This window comes from Gymnodraco acuticeps, unplaced genomic scaffold (assembly GCF_902827175.1).
Source record: "Gymnodraco acuticeps unplaced genomic scaffold, fGymAcu1.1, whole genome shotgun sequence".
NCBI lineage: Eukaryota > Metazoa > Chordata > Actinopteri > Perciformes > Bathydraconidae > Gymnodraco > Gymnodraco acuticeps.
In genome coordinates this window covers 147,232-163,419 of record NW_022992162.1, presented here as the reverse complement: position 1 = coordinate 163,419, position 16,188 = coordinate 147,232, and the positions used below count along the sequence as shown (strand labels likewise).

At 41.4% G+C, this 16,188-nt stretch overlaps 1 protein-coding gene across 1 annotated transcript; it reads left to right on the top strand.

Moving 5' to 3' along the window:
• The first annotated feature begins 322 nt into the window (after positions 1 to 322).
• On the top strand, positions 323 to 6,335 carry cav2 (caveolin 2). The gene is made up of 3 exons (XM_034204587.1): positions 323 to 740; positions 958 to 1,145; positions 4,220 to 6,335. Exons 1-3 carry the CDS (start codon positions 588 to 590, stop codon positions 4,368 to 4,370), a joined length of 492 nt encoding a protein of 163 aa, XP_034060478.1. The 5' UTR covers positions 323 to 587; the 3' UTR covers positions 4,371 to 6,335.
• The last annotated feature ends 9,853 nt before the right edge of the window (positions 6,336 to 16,188 follow it).

The window sequence follows — 16,188 nt, the reverse complement described above, 5'->3', positions numbered from 1 at the left end:
AGTACAAGATCTGAGTACTTCTACTTTTACTCAAGTACAAGATCTGAGTACTTCTATTTTTACTAAGTACATGATCTGAGTACTTCTACTTTTACTCAAGTACAAGATCTGAGTAGCCTACTTCTACTTTTACTAAAGTACATGATCTGAGTACTTTTACTTTTACTCAAGTACAATATCTGAGTACTTCTACTTTTACTAAAGTACATGATCTGAGTACTTCTACTTTTACTCAAGTACAAGATCTGAGTACTTCTACTTTTGTACAAGGATCTGAGTACTTCTTCCACCTCTTTCCACCAGTGTAAATAAGGCAGCCTGCTGGTTTTCATGCTTCATCACATGGAGAGGCTTTGTGTATTCATCACAGGGACTCCTTGGTGTCCCTGGCTAATGCCTGGAGGCTGGTGCTCCACAGTAGCGGCAGTCAGCTCCTGAGTGTCCCGGTGCAGTGACTCTGACTCTGGGCTGGTTCTTGTGTCTCCACGGCCCCCCGCGGCGCTGCTTTCCATACGGGGCGGGGTGGCACTCAGTGCGGCGCACAGAGCACCGTCACAGCAGCTCTCCTGCACCGACAGCCCGGCAACATGGGTCTGGAGAAGGAAAACATGGATACCAGTGTGTTTATGGACGACGACGACGACGAGTTCAACAGATCCATAGAGCCCATTCTGAAGAAGGGGAAGCTGTACGAAGCGGAACTGGACCGAGATCCGAACGATATTAACGCTCAGCTGAAGGTAAACTATCATCAATGTGCGGGCTTAGAAAGTGGAACTTAGTGACAAAGTAGCGATTGCCAAGATTATGTTTCTACATTAACTTACTAATGAGGTCATATTGTGTCTAACACACTCGGTTATGTGCAGCTTGAACACCTGGAAGTCGCGTAAAAACCCTCATAAAGCCATGGTAGTGGTTTTAGCTCACTGTGTGTGCCACTGTGTGATCTGACAGGTTGGTTTTGAAGATGTCATCGCGGAGCCCATCTCCACACACAGCTTCGACAAAGTGTGGATAGGAAGCCACGCCGTGTTTGAGCTGGTGAAATTCATGCTCTACCGGCTGCTCAGCACTCTGCTGGCCGTGCCCATGGCGTTCATCCTCGGCCTGGTGTTCGCGGTGCTCAGCTGCATCCACATCTGGTAGGAGAAGCTCCTCAAAACCTGCAGCTTTCTGATAAGTGTGATGTTTCTGTGGATCTTCTGGCAGTGCCCAGTGTTTTTATAAGTTATTATAGTTTTTAGGCTTCATTTCCCCCCAAAATAGTATACAAACAAATCAGAGTGATGGCAGTATTATAAGCAAAACCTATACATATATAACATTGCAAGCTGTGTTAACTAAATGACAATACTTAGACAAAGTAGTTCAAACGACTTGATGAAATTGACATCAAGTAAGAAAAAAGTCACATTACAGCAAATAAATATGTACACAAATAGGCTACTATAGTAAACAGACGTATTATATTAGAGTGATGTACGACATAAGTACTAAATGAGGTCAATTAGGATCTAATACTCAAAAAGCTCTTTATTTTTCTCATACTGCCTGTGCTGCAGCACCTCTCCACCCTCTGTCTGAAACCAGAGCCCAGTCTGCTCTGATTGGTTTGCTGGCCGGCTCTGTTGTGATTGGTCAACCGCTTAGAGATGTCCCGCCCCTTAGCCTATCACGTAAAATGTGTTTGAGCGATATATCACAAGTGTTACATAGTGATGTCACTATGTTCCAGAAGTAAACAAAGGAGTCCAATTTCAGGAAAACCCCAAAAAAGAATAGGGCCTCTTTAAATTACGACCCAAATATGAATGTCGTTGAACAACCAGCAAGACACAGCAACATCTAGTTAATGTTGTCGTTTAATGACATCTTGTTAAATGCTCCCGAGCACTGGATACAAAAGATTCAAAGAGAAGAGAAAAGGGATCTACAACTTCCTGACTTGTTACGGAGACACAAATAAAAAATCACAACACTTAAAAGCCCTGTTTTGCGTGCTTCAAACTCAACATTTTTCAGTGTCTGTGGGAACATTACAGAAGCTCTATGCGACTTGTCCTCAGGGGCCTCTGCTAATACCAGCAAACTTGTTCTGGCTCTTCTCTCAGAAGTTAAGTATGACGTTTGAAACATTTTGTCAGCGTCTTCTTTCTATACCTTTATTTTGGATAATGATGTCATGCAAGGTAAACCAGGTGCCTGCAGGTCATCCAATACATGCTTACATATTCCCCACCACAGCCCAAAGAGTCCCTTTTATTAACACTCAGTGAAACAACATTTGTACCCATGCGCTCTATGGAAAGTTGGGAGGAATTTAGAGTTCCAGTGGTAGTGGAAAATAAAAACGCCCCGTGCCCTTTGCAGGATAGCTCGCATCTGAGCAGCAGCACAGACTTATTATTTAAAGACAGGAGTGTGACATTCTTCAGATGCAGATAGAGAGAGCTGCAGAGTGTGACCTTTCACCCAGGTGAGGTCACACGCTCGTGAGGAGTTTAAAGGAGGAATCTTCTGCAGGTATTCATCAATAGAGCCTGAGTGGTGACGCTCAGATGTCAATACATGAGGAATGTGAGGAAGGGACTTCACACACTTCAAAAATGTCCCAACACGTCTTTTTATTTATTTAATATATTGGAGAAAAGGTCACAAGCTGCTGGAATGTAACAATGCGATTCAGTTTCTCTTCTTCTTCTCTATTGATAAGACAATAACAGCAGGTGATAAGATCAAACTAATGCCAGATATGAATTTGAAACATTTCTAAGGAAAACTGTGCCCAATATTAATCAAAGAGTTATTTAAAACCCTCTAACGGCATAAAAAAATGGTGTCTTTTGTGTGAAAATGCACCAAAAATAGTCTTATCTGGGTCATGCTGTTTTAGCTTCAAGCTACTGTAGGTATTTTCCTTTTATCTAAATGATTATCTGAGACAAAGTTCAGATTTTGCCGAAACATACATGTATTATCAAAACAGAAACAGGTAGGGGTGCAGCAGCCAGAAAATAGATGCTAAAAATAATCATGCATCCCATGATGTACTTTAGGAAAGAAAACACCCACTCTAACCATTTAAAGAGCCATTTATGATTCAAAGATACTGCTTTGAGGATATACAAGGGTTGACTTCACTCTGGATTTAACATGTCTAGCTTTGACCGTCAGCTGCATTCTTTAGTAACCAAAGGGTGCTTTAGATTGAAATCTTATTGAATTCCCATGATAAAAGTTATGTGTTATCATCTCAACTATTGCTGGAACTCAGTTGCCTTCCTTGTTGCAGTGTAGCTTATAAGGTCAGGTAACAACAGTGGACCATTGATGGTACCTTCATAAAACCTCAAAATGCAAGCCTTAAGCTGCATTCACATCGTAGTAAAACGGTTCTGTGCTGACATTACTATTGTGATGTTACCGTTGTAGGGCGACTCTGGCTGTGAGGGAGTGTGGTCGGCTTTCAACCAAAAGGTTGTTGGTTCGATCCCGGCCCGAGCAGTCAACATGTCAGGTGTCCTGAGTTGCTCCCGATGGCTAACGGTGTGTGAATGTTAGCTTCCTAGAGCTCTGCGTGAATGAGGTGTGATTGGGTGAATGACTCGTAGTATGTGAAGTGCTTTTGAGGGGTCAAAAAGACTGCATAAAGCACTTTATAAGTACAGTCCATTTACTATTTCTATGGAGAGCGAAATATTTCCCGAGCACTGCGCTCAAAGTTTAAAGTGTAATCATGTGTATGCAGCTGATACTTTGAGTAAACACAAGCAAGAAAAGTTCAATTACAGTCATTCAAATTCACATATACAGCTTCTTCAGGCAGCAGGACACAGGGTGGACTTTCAAAGCATTACGTGAATTGATATCTTCTTTCAACTCTCACTTTACTACAACTATGCTTTTTCAACATTGATGGTACAACATTAAAACCTGAAGAACAAGGTCTTCCTTAAAAAGAGTGAAGATTTAATCCAACAAAAGCACGAAAAGTAAACTACTCGCCTCATTAGTTGCATGTGTTGAGAGTATCATACCTCAGCGATCTCCGTGATTGTGATGTTATGTTGAATGTTTTAAATTGTGTCTTGATATTTGTCTATGTTGCACATGGAGCTGCTGTGATGCAAGTCACATTTCAGACTTGATCTGACCATTAAAGTGTTATCGTATCAGCATCTGCTCTGAAGTGACCTTTGCCCCCTCTCTCCTGCAGGTTGTTGATGCCGGCGCTCCAGGGCTTCCTGATGCTGCTGCCCTCGCTGCAGGTGGTCTGGAGGAGTCTGACGGACATGTTCATCACGCCTCTCTTCCACAGCATGGGGAAGAGTCTGTCCTCCGTCAACGTGAAAACGACAGAGTACTGACGCCCCTCTGCACCCCCCATGAAGAGGAACTATAGGACAGACTGCAGTCAAGGAAAAAAGAGTGAACAAAGCTTCTAGTGGAAACCATGAGCTCTTTATAAAGTCAAATATGAACCCTAACCCTCATGCACAAATAGAGCTAAATTAGAAATGAATCAACTCAATTAAACAACAATTTATGAGGGAATATGTCTTACTGGGCAATAAGCAACAAGTTGATCATTGCAGGTGCACGACTACTAGAAAGCTGGGCTAAATTTGGTTAAAAAAAGACATCTCAGTTATGTCAAATAGTTTAATATACTGTATATTAGTCAAGACTTGATACATATTGAAATATAGTCATTAAATCTTAAAACAAGAGTTATACCTCAAATAGAAGTCCTTTCTTTAAAACATGTCATCAAATTTAAGCCAATATTCCTTGATTTGATTAAACCTGCAAATCAACTATTCCACGCCTTAAGGATTTGTTAGTCACAAAACAAAAACTCAATGATTGTGACTCCTAATGACTTTATGGAAAGCTCATGAGCACACCCAAAAATGGACTTGTTTTGCTGATTGTGACCAAAAACAAATTCTTGTCGTTCCAAATATGTTGTGGCTGATAGCCGAGGAATGTGTGTGAGTTGTTGTTCAGGAAACTTACTGATAGATATATATATATATATTTCTGCCTTTTCATATATTGTATATATTGCAAGTCATTCAGCTAGAAGTTGAATGTAATAAGTCTTAAGAGCAGACCGTATGAATATTAAAGATGCAGCTTGTTGCATATTTACGGTACGTCCACACGGAAGCGTCGCGTTGAAGCTTGCCGACGGACGTGTCTGAAACTCGACCAACAACCAATCACATGAATCTCCCGCCCCTGACACACAAGCAGCGGTTTGATTGGCTAGAGCTTGTACTGGCATATGATTCGATTGGCTGGCGCTTCTGCCGAGGCTTCAAAAGTTGAACATTGTTAAACTTTTGCAGCGAGCCACGCCAGCAAAGCTCCGCGTCGCTTCCCACAATGCAGTTCGGCGAAAAGTGACGTCACCCCATTCAAAGTGAATGGTGAAGCGTTAACGCACGCCGCTGTGTGGACGGGCCGTTACGGTACGTCCACACGGCAGCGTCGGTGGGAGTGTCTGGCGTGCGACCAACAACCAATCACATTAACCTCCCGCCCCGGACACACAAGCACGCGGTTTGATTGGCTAACGCTTGTACTGGCATATGATTTGATTGGCTGGCGCTTCCGTCGACGCTTGAAAAGTTGAACATTTCTCAACTTTCGAAGCGAGCAACGACGGAACCAGAATGCAGTTCGGCAAAGCGTGACGTCACCCCCATTCAAAGTGAATGGGAAGCGTCTCCGTTGAAGCGACGCTGCCGTGTGGACGTACCGTTAAGGCTTATTTTGCTGTGTTGATGTCACAGTGCTTTGGCTAATATTGGGCAGTTATATCTTTATCATGGACTTTATGCAATAGAGCTGTTTTTAACACTTGATTGAACTATGATCAAGAACAGGATTGGATATAATCGAAAAGAGGGTTTTTCTAAGTTATTATTTTTTGCAACAACCAATTCTTGATGTTTGCTGGTATCTGATATAAGAATTTGATTTGAGTGGCGCGATGAAGGCGTTTCACGTCTCGTACTGTGTTTGGTCTGAGACTGTGGTACAGGAATCTTTCATTTAGAGGCTGTTGTTATCTGCAGCGCTGCTAGAAAGTAGGCTGAGTTTTAGCACATTTCTACAGTTAGAAAGGATCAGACGGAAATATGTGTTCTATCTTTTTTGCCGTATTTTTGATACGTTTGATTTCAAGGTACAAACTTCCCCCTTTCTATTGGCCGTACAACAAGTTGATATAAAGAAAATCTGAGTAAGAAATATGCAGCTGAGTGTAAATGACTTTGTCACAAGTGCAAAGCAACCTCTGATAAACAGACACAAACAACATGTTGGAGAGTTTCTGTCCTTCCTTTTTACTCCTGGCTCTTCTCTTAATGCTGGATGTGTTACTTTGATTATATGTTAGTTACTTTGTCTGCAGTCTTTATCAGAGCTTGTTTTCTAAAAAAACAGTGTTGATGTCTTAGGGAGCGACCATAAAGTGCTGTTAAACCAAATAACTAAAAGCGATTAAAAAGCTCAATAAAGCTGCAGATAAATATCTGTTGGTTCATCAATCACGTATTGTTGATATAAACAAGCACCATGTGTTAACATAAATCTCATCCCAAAAACGTTCACTTAATAACACATATCAGAATTTGCATTAGCTGCATCCATGCGTTCATGCAATCACACACACAGCTTCTCAAACACATCAGCGCAAGTTCAACCAGCAGGAAGACCGTCTTTACTCATTCATTTACTATTTCCACTTAACTACTCTCTCCTCTCAATAAGTGATCGGGGGCGTCACTCCCCAGTTTAACCAATCACTTCGCTCTATTCTCACAAGCCTATCATAGCGCTCTGCCAAACCTTTCCAGTCTGCTCTCCCCTCTGACAGCTGTCATTTAAGGGGACTCTAGCAACCCTCCTCCCCCCTTTTCACCTCCTGTCCCTCTGAATCCAGGGTCAAGCTAAGCAACTCCCCTTCAGACCGAACCCAACTATCCATTCACCACCACCACCACCACCAGGGTCAAGCTAAGCCCCTCCCCTTCAGACCAGTAGCGTGGCGTGGGGAAAACAATTAGGGGAAGCCAATAATACGTCCTTTCTTTTGGGTCGGGGGTGTGGTGGTCAATGTGATAACGTAACCAGATGAGTGATTACAGCACCCGGTATCATTTTACACACATTTGTATCAGATGCAGGACTTACACACGCCTGTTATCTAACCGACAGGTCCGCACGCACTCTCCAGCCCAAACTCTAATAAGCGTTCATTCACAAACTAAATCAGGAGACCTTTAACGTTTTATGTTCGATTTGCTCCTTCTTTCCTCGCTGTACACAACTCCAGTTTGGGCACTTGAAATGTTTGGCTCTATGAAACCTGATGTACTTATATGATTCTGTTTTCTTCAAGGTTGTGTCTTCCTGGTCGAATGTACTTATTGTAAGTCGCTTTGGATAAAAGCGTCAGCTAAATGCAATGTAATGTAATGTAATGTAATTGGCCTGTCATCAGATTGTATGTTGTTGCTGCTGTAGCGGAAGTTTGGTACAATTATTTTTGATGAAATACTCCAAATCTCCACCCTCCATAACTGCACTTGCTTCAGTTGCTTGCTACTTTCTAACGGCGGTGAGAGTGGTGCAGTGACGCTATCTATCTTCTATCGATTAGATTTATGATTAGAAAATTATAAAAGTAGGGTAGACATGTGGATATTATCCGACTGAACAAAACTTGCATTTATCTAACAGGTTCGTTTTCCACTGACCTTATTTCGAGCTATTTTCCTAAATCCTATGGAGAAATCCCATTGCTTTTTTGTCGAGGGAAACACGAGAGAAATTAGGACACGTCACTGCAACACTAAATTGATGCGATTTGATTGGATTGTGAGGCAAGGGAAGCCAGCGGCCTCTGGCTTCCCTTGGCATGGCCCTGACCAATCACAGATTGGCAGGGGCATCACGTGAGCCTCATCTGATTGGTCAATCCCTCAATTTTTTTTCACCAAGGGAAGCCAGATTCGGCTGGCCTCCTCTCGCAACAGTGAGTGCAATCTACTGTTTCACCATAACATCTAGAGGGGCGCTGTTTCACTCTTTGTAAAATACTCAATGAGAATGGGGGAGAGACGGGCCGGCAGCAACACACAGCAAAGGAGAATTATCGAAACAAAACAAAGTGTTTTTATTTATTTATTTAAATTATAACTACAATCCGAAAAAACAGGGGAAGCCTGGCTTCCCTTGGCCTCCGGGAGAAAACGCCACTGCTTCAGACCGAACCCAACTATCCATTCACCACCACCAGTGTCTAGGCCCCGGGGCAGGGGCGGACTGGGACTAAAAATCAGCCCGGGACTCTCGACCGGCCCACTTCGTTACCGCTGGCCCACCTCGGTACCGCAAGTAAATACCGCTAGTGACTTATCTGATCGGCCCACTTCAGACGACCGGCCCACTTCATCCCGAACATCCCGATGGCCAGTCCGCCACTGCCCCGGGGGGTTTCATCGGATCGGTTCTCCCCTCCCGAATGATACGTTTACTTCTGCTGTGTCTGATCTTCTACAAGTTCAGCAGGTTAGCTTGCAGTGTAATGTTGAGTAGCAAGTTCATGTGCTCAAAGTAACGTATTGCTAACTGTATTTTAGAACAGGGATAATTTCACCTGTGTTCATTGAGATCTTAAAAGTGACCTATCATGCTATATTTGAACAATATATTGTAGGGCCATACCTATATAAATATATATATTGTATATTGTCCGGAAGATTTAATCTTTAATGGACATCTTGACCGGCGGAAAAAAATCTAACTGAAACTCTGCCGCACGGTCCCCTCGTTCCTTGGAAGAGGCGGAGAGGTGGGTGTTTGTCATCTGCTGGTTGACTACCGGAGAGAATTACAGCAGGAGCACACGCTTGCCTCAGGGAGGGAGAAAAATAGCCACAGCGGAGAATAAACAGAAGGGCAACCATGGCAACCATGCGCGGGAAGTCTTCTTCGCTGCTTTTGTGGCAGACTACAGCGCCACTTACAGGCCTGGCATATGTACTACAGCGTCTCCAGCGCTTTCGAGCGGCAATGGCCGGCTGTGGCCCAACCCCGCATTCCCCTGATAGGTGGAGAGTTGGCCATATAGGCGGAGCACCACTTCTGTGACGTAGAAAATAATTCAAATCTGGATCAGATCCGTTGCAGCCCCGTTTTTAGAGATTTGGGTATGGAGGAAAAGTATTTTTTTTCGTATTCCTGCAGGCACAGTATCAACGAAGCTTACATTATACAAATGTAATGCAATATACAGACTGTTTAGCTTATGGTGATCAGCAGCCATGGGCTCATTCTCTCAGTGTATCATCAGGAATACAGAGACACACACATCATTTAAATAAGAGTTTTAAATTAAATAGGTTAAGAATAAACATATTAAAGTAAATAACAATAAACAATAGCCCTTAACTCTGTAAGGCCCCCGGTTGTAATTTTACTTGAAGCTATCCTAAAAAAAGTCAGTAAATGTTTTGTTTTTTAAAAAAGACTATACATTTACATAGTCAAAAGGTCCTTTTGTTCAGCCTCACAATGCTATTGAGTCAATGTGTTTACACACCAGGGATTTTGGGCCCCATGGAAATATATCACATTGGGCCCCACCACCAGGCCCAGGCCACGCCAACCAAGTACAATTGCTGTAACCACACCTCCAGAACCCAACAGACTCATTTATGCTTTAAATAACTCTACCTGTACAGGCTTGCATCAATCTTGTAGTCCAATACTAACTGCACAATATTTACTGACACTGAGCTGTGAACATATAACACTTATGGGGGGACAGGACTGCTGAGCCTAGAGATGGATCTGTTGGTCCTGGCTCCAGGGGGAGGGACAACTGATTTAGTATGAATAGCTGCTAAAGATGTACCTGCATTTACTAAATGTCAGCTGAAAGAGGAGTGAAATTAAACACATGTATAGATATTAACAGTACTTAATGTCAGCTTAGTAAAAAAAAAACACAACAATTATTATTTACAATGGACTACGTGTAGCTAACAGACACATTTCTACCACTCATGGACCACACCCACCTTTTCTTTGAAAAACTGGGTGACATACTGTCGCCCTTTAGTCCCTCTCGCTTGTCTTTCTCTCCTTTCTTTTCTTTTATGAAAGCCTGACTTTGTGAGTCGTTGAGACATCGTACACACGTAAGTACAAGCATCCCTGCTCCTCACATGCTCTCCCTCTCTGCTAGAAAGTGCCGGCGGTGCTGCACCGCGTTTGGAGGCAGGACCAAACCATTACATGTAAATAGAAGGGGGTGTCAGAGGCTTTGGGTAATTAACTTTTGGAAGAAAATAAGTTAAATGAATTATAAGTTCAGTGAGTACATTATCAATATAACGTCCTATTAATGTTAATTCTTGATGAATGATGATGATGGTTACATAACGTTTTTTTTCTTAATGTTCTAAAATAGTTTGGGCCTCCGTGGTGAGGGTGTTTGGGGTGGCCGATACGGTGGCCAGGATTCAGCTGGGGGTAGCCGTGGCCACTCCCAGCCACCCCCCAGCTCCGCCACTGAACACCGGGGACACATATTCATGTATAAAAGACGTACACAAGTGCATTTTGCATGATAGGTCCCCTTTAAGTTTGAAAAGCATTAACCTATTGCAGTTTTTTCAATTTTCAATTTAGCTATGTCCGGTCATGCCTCAATATTCAAAATGTTGCCGTGGAGAGTTTTCACTGAATAAGACTGACATTTGGCATGCACGGAAATTCAATCAGGAGAGACAGTTTTGATGTAAGAATGTAATAGGCCCCGTTGTACAGAGCTCTGGTTGGATGGAACATCACCTGAGGCAACGCAACATCTCCACCTCCAAACTGCACAGAATATTCATCTACAGCAGCAACGTTATATACATCAGCAGGATGTTCTGTACTTCATGTGTGCTCAGTGCTTTCATACGTCTACCACTTATTCTACTACAACTATTACTCTTCTGCAATTCCCTTCAGCTCTAAATACCTGCTATTATCTTAAATGGTGTTCAGTTGGGAAGGCACAGACATCCTTTGTTCTCTTGAGCAGGTCAGGTACACACCCTTTTTGACATTGTCTGTCTTTTTTTAAATGAATAAACCCAGGTACGGCCCTTACGCTAACTTTAGCTTACTATAAAAATACAGCAATGCCGCACACAGGCTGCCTGAGGGTTAGGGTCAACCGAGGGCAACTGTCCCCCACTTTATACATTTTAAATGTTACATATAATAGTATATAGTAATTGTCATTAACATTATTAACATCTTTAGTTGTACTAATACCCAGCTGTATATATTGTAATAATGCATCACATTTTTAATTAGAGCGCTTTTGCAGGTGCTCAAAGCGCTTTTCAATTACACATATTAGACATGTAAGAGTCATTGCTGTGGACATTACCCACAGGAGCAATTTGGGGTGACATGTCTTGCCCAAGGACACGACGGCTTGACGCAGTGGCCGAGGCGGGTTTCGAACTGGAGTTCACCAACGCCCCTTGATCTGATGATCAACGCTCTAAAGTACAATGTGCACATTTGTACTTCTTATGTTTGTATAAATATTTGTATTTTATTCTATATATTTTTTAATTTTTATATTTATTTTATATTATTACTGCTTTTGTCCCATTACTTTAACCCATATTGCTGCTGCATACTTTTTTATTCTACCCCCATTACTTCCATAACAAACATATTTTGACCTAATAATGTTATTTTTACTACTTTCATACAGTGTGTTTGCTAACACTATTAGCCTTATTATATAAAATGACTGTGTCTGCATGACGTTGCACCGCGTCACCGTACTGCCTGTTGCTTTGACAACACAGACACTCCCACTCTGATAAAGGGATTCCTGGCTAAACTTAGCATGTGTGATGGCGTTGGTAAATATGCATCTGGAGCAGCTGTTAACACGCCTTTCTGCTAACAGTTGGAATGGCTTGTCAATATTTAAACACATATTGTTCATTTTCTTGTCATTTGTATTCAGGTTGTAAGTTCAAATTCACCGACATAAGCAAACATACAACAAGAAATATGACCTCTACAATGCCAAAGTGTGTCTAATAAGCTCAGACTGTGTTGATTTAGTCAGTGAACTACATTACTATGAAACTACATACCTGTAGCCAGAGGTGGAGGTGGGATATAAAGTACTGTACTTAAGTAGCATTTTTAGATACTTGTACTTTACGTGAGTATTTCCATGTTATGCTACGTTGTACTTCTACTTCTCTACAGTTCAGAGGTCAATCATGTACTTTTACTCCACTACATAATACCTTCAGTTTCTTCACAGATGTGGATGAATGATGTGAAATATAATCAAGTGTTGAATCAGACTTTAGTTCCACCTGGAGTAAATCCACCAGCTACCCTGCAGTACACAAAGTCATTCAAACTAGCTGCACCTTCACCAGCTTTGAGAACACTTTCATGATCAATCATTATAAAACATATCATATATATTATTCTGAAATGGACCAATCTGCACAACGACTACTTTTACTGTCGCTACTTTCACTATATTTTGATGAGAATACTTTTCTACTTTCACTTGAGGAACATTTTGAATGCAGGACTTTTACTGTAACAGAGTATTCCTACACTCTGGTACCTCTACTTTTACTCAAGTACAAGATCTGAGTACTTCTACTTTTACTCAAGTACAAGACCTGAGTACTTCTACTTTTACTCAAGTACAAGACATGAGTACTTCTACTTTTACTCAAGAACAATATCTGAGTACTTCTACTTTTACTCAAGTACAAGATCTGAGTACTTCTACTTTTACTCAAGTACAATATCTGGTACTTCTACTTTTACTCAAGTACAATATCTGAGTACTTCTACTTTTACACAAGTACAAGATCTGAGTACTTCTACTTTTACTCAAGTACAATATCTGGTACTTCTACTTTTACTCAAGTACAATATCTGAGTACTTCTACTTTTACACAAGTACAAGATCTGAGTACTTCTACTTTTACTCAAGTACAATATCTGGTACTTCTACTTTTACTCAAGTACAATATCTGAGTACTTCTACTTTTACTCAAGTACAAGATCTGAGTACTTCTACTTTTACTCAAGTACAACATCTGAGTACTTCTACTTTTACTCAAGTACAAGATCTGAGTACTTCTACTTTTACTCAAGTACAAGATCTGAGTACTTCTACTTTTACTAAGTACAAGATCTGAGTACTTCTACTTTTACTCAAGTACAAGTTCTGAGTACTTCTACTTTTACTCAAGTACAAGAGCTGAGTCCTTCTACTTTTACTCAAGTACAAGAGCTGAGTCCTTCTACTTTTACTCAAGACTTGAGTAAAAGTAGAAGTACTCAGATCTTGTACTTGAAGTACAACATCTGAGTACTTCTACCTCCTCTGGATCGGAGTCCAGGTCTTGTTTAAAGTCTGCTTTACATGCGGATGGCTTCCCCCTGCAAACAGACAGCATGAAGCAGCAACACCACTACTTCTCCCATCATAAGTCTGTGATAAATCAAGTCTATGTCTGCATTATGATATACAAACTTGTCGTTATCTTTGTGAGTTTATTCCACTCTTAAGCAACCAGTTTTTAGAGAGCGAGCATCACTTGGTCGATGTCAGAAAGGTCAATCTGAGGTGAGAACTCCACATGTGCTGCAGCAGAATCAGCTGTGTCCAAACCTCTTCTGTCAGTGCGCGGAATCATTTGCATGTTTTTGAGAGTCTAATAAACTGCCTCAGAGTTTAGTTTAACGAGTTCCCACAGATCCTGTTCTGCTAAGGAACCAGGATTCTGTGTAAAGAGAAAGGGGTTGGAGTCCTCAGAAGAAGTCACATGACATCACTTCCTGTCCAACATAGTCTCACAACATTTCGTTTATAGTCACGAAATTAATCTATTGATTCACGATTTTCGCATTGTTTTCGAGTCACACAGTACAATTTTAGAAGCAATGTATTTCTATTGGTAGTTTGTTTCGTGCCTGCACCAAATCATAACAAATTAGAAGGAACAAATATTTAAAAAATGCAGATGTCAGTATTCTGAGGCTCTGAGCCATTTCTTTTCCTCGCGGACGGCAAAAAAACTCCGACATTATACAATTTAAAATAAAAGGCTTAGGGTAAGTTATTGAGTAAGAACATGTTATTATGAACCACACAGCTTCCGGTCTTCCAAGACCCGACCGGACAAGAAGACGTGGTGCAGGCACGAAACACACTACCAATAGAAATACATTGCTTTTAAAATCGTTCTGTGTGACACGGGGGAAATGGGGAAATGGTGTTGGTGAACACGAATCAATAGATTACATTTATTTCGTGACGATTACACGAAATGCCGTGAGACTGGGTTGTCCTGTCTCCTGTAGGTTGACTTTAACACTGAATGCTAATCTTTACTTTTCCTCAATTTTAATTGTTCATTTAGTTCTAAAAAATGATCTCATATTCGAGTAGTGTTTACAGAAGATGCTAATATGTGTCCCTTAGGCCAGAAACGGTGGTGCAGCGTCCTGTGACTCCGCAGAAGTATTTATTTGAAACAGGTTTTCATTTGGTTATTATATCTGTGTTCAGTGCCACACCTGGGAAGTTAAAGAAAACGTTACTGAGTATATGTTAAGATTAAGATTAAGATTGACTTTTATTAATCCTCGTGGGGAAATTGTTTCTCTGCATTTGACCCATCCTAGTGTTAGGAGCAGTGGGCTGCCATTTTGAACGGCGCCCGGGGAGTAGTGTGGGGAACAGTGCCTTGCTCAGGGACACCTCGTAGCACTTGGTCTTGCCGGGACTTGAACTGGTGACCTTCCATTTGCCAAGCCAAGTCCCATCGACTTCGCCACCACCTGCACTGTATGTAGTATGTTCATACTGCACATACTGTAGCACCACGCTAACTTCACAAAGTACTTCATATCAAAACAGTTAAAAAATACTAAGATTTACTGCACTCTTTGTTACTAAGTTGTTGCATCAAAACCCAGCAGAATGAGTGATGTCAAATGTTTCTCCATGTCGTAGTTTAGGCTTGAGGAGGAGATTAAAAAGCTCCAATGTCTTGGCTTCTTCCTCAGTGTGAAGGTTTCAGTGATCATTAAAACTCAACCTCTTCCTAACACGGTGGGTTCAAGAGGAGAATGCTGGCGATCTCAAACAAAAGGTTCCAGACCTTTATGAAAGGTACAGCAGGTTTCCAAAGAAAAGCAGAGGCAACATAAAGTCTTAAGAGACTATCTACAAAACAAACAATGGAACCGCGAGAGGTCTGTGTCCATCGCAATAAGCACCGTCCAAGTTGTTGAGTAATCCAGTTTATTGAGTTACGATGAAAGATGGAATAAGGTGGTCGGTATTGTTATGATGAGTTGTTTACAGTAATGCCAGGATACTGTATAGGTGCCGTCAAGTGTGGTCGACAGAAATGTAAAGCCACCCGAACTCACCCCCGTCTCACACACAATTGCAAAAGAAAACACAGTATTTAAAAGTGTTACTGGAATCTTTAAACTCCCAAAGGACTCGAGACAAGACTTAACAAAACAACCTTTGAGCAAACTTGTCTTGCATATTGATCTTGCATAAAGACCATTCAAACTAAATGAATAAACAAAACCCATGTAATTTCAGTGCAGGTCCCAACAGACACACACTAAAGAAATGTCTCCTCTCATATCCTCTGCTGAAAACAGCTGAGTGTGTGAGCAGCTGTGACTCCAAGGTGAGCAGATAGAAGAATGTAAACAAACCAGAGTGACCAGCATGGCTTCCAAACAGTGAGGCTGGGAACAACAGGTGCCAATTCACAAGTGATGGTTCAATTAACTTGTAAATATAATAATACACTTATTCTCTGAGGGTAGACAAAGCTAAATATGACATGCTGGGTTTTAAATGTGCCATAATGTCTAAATAAATTGAGATTAGTATGAACAACTCCTTACACTTATATGTATTTTGATTTCTAGTGGGGTTTATTTGACCCTCTTCTACCCTACACTGTATGAATGTGCCTCCCTTAGGCTAAGGTATGGCTCAGACCCACACCTTGCCATCCTCAATTAACGCCCATTTCGCCTGAACAGTAAGCTTACTATACTTTTCCTTGA

What these genes read in the sequence shown, in the direction of transcription:
- cav2 (XM_034204587.1), top strand. Translation starts at nt 588, where the DNA reads ATGGGTCTGGAGAAGGAAAACATGGATACCAGTGTGTTTATGGACGAC. An exon ending in ATATTAACGCTCAGCTGAAG is followed by an intron (nt 741 to 957) that starts GTAAACTATCAT and finishes GTGATCTGACAG; the next exon opens with GTTGGTTTTGAAGATGTCAT. An exon ending in CTCAGCTGCATCCACATCTG is followed by an intron (nt 1,146 to 4,219) that starts GTAGGAGAAGCT and finishes TCTCTCCTGCAG; the next exon opens with GTTGTTGATGCCGGCGCTCC.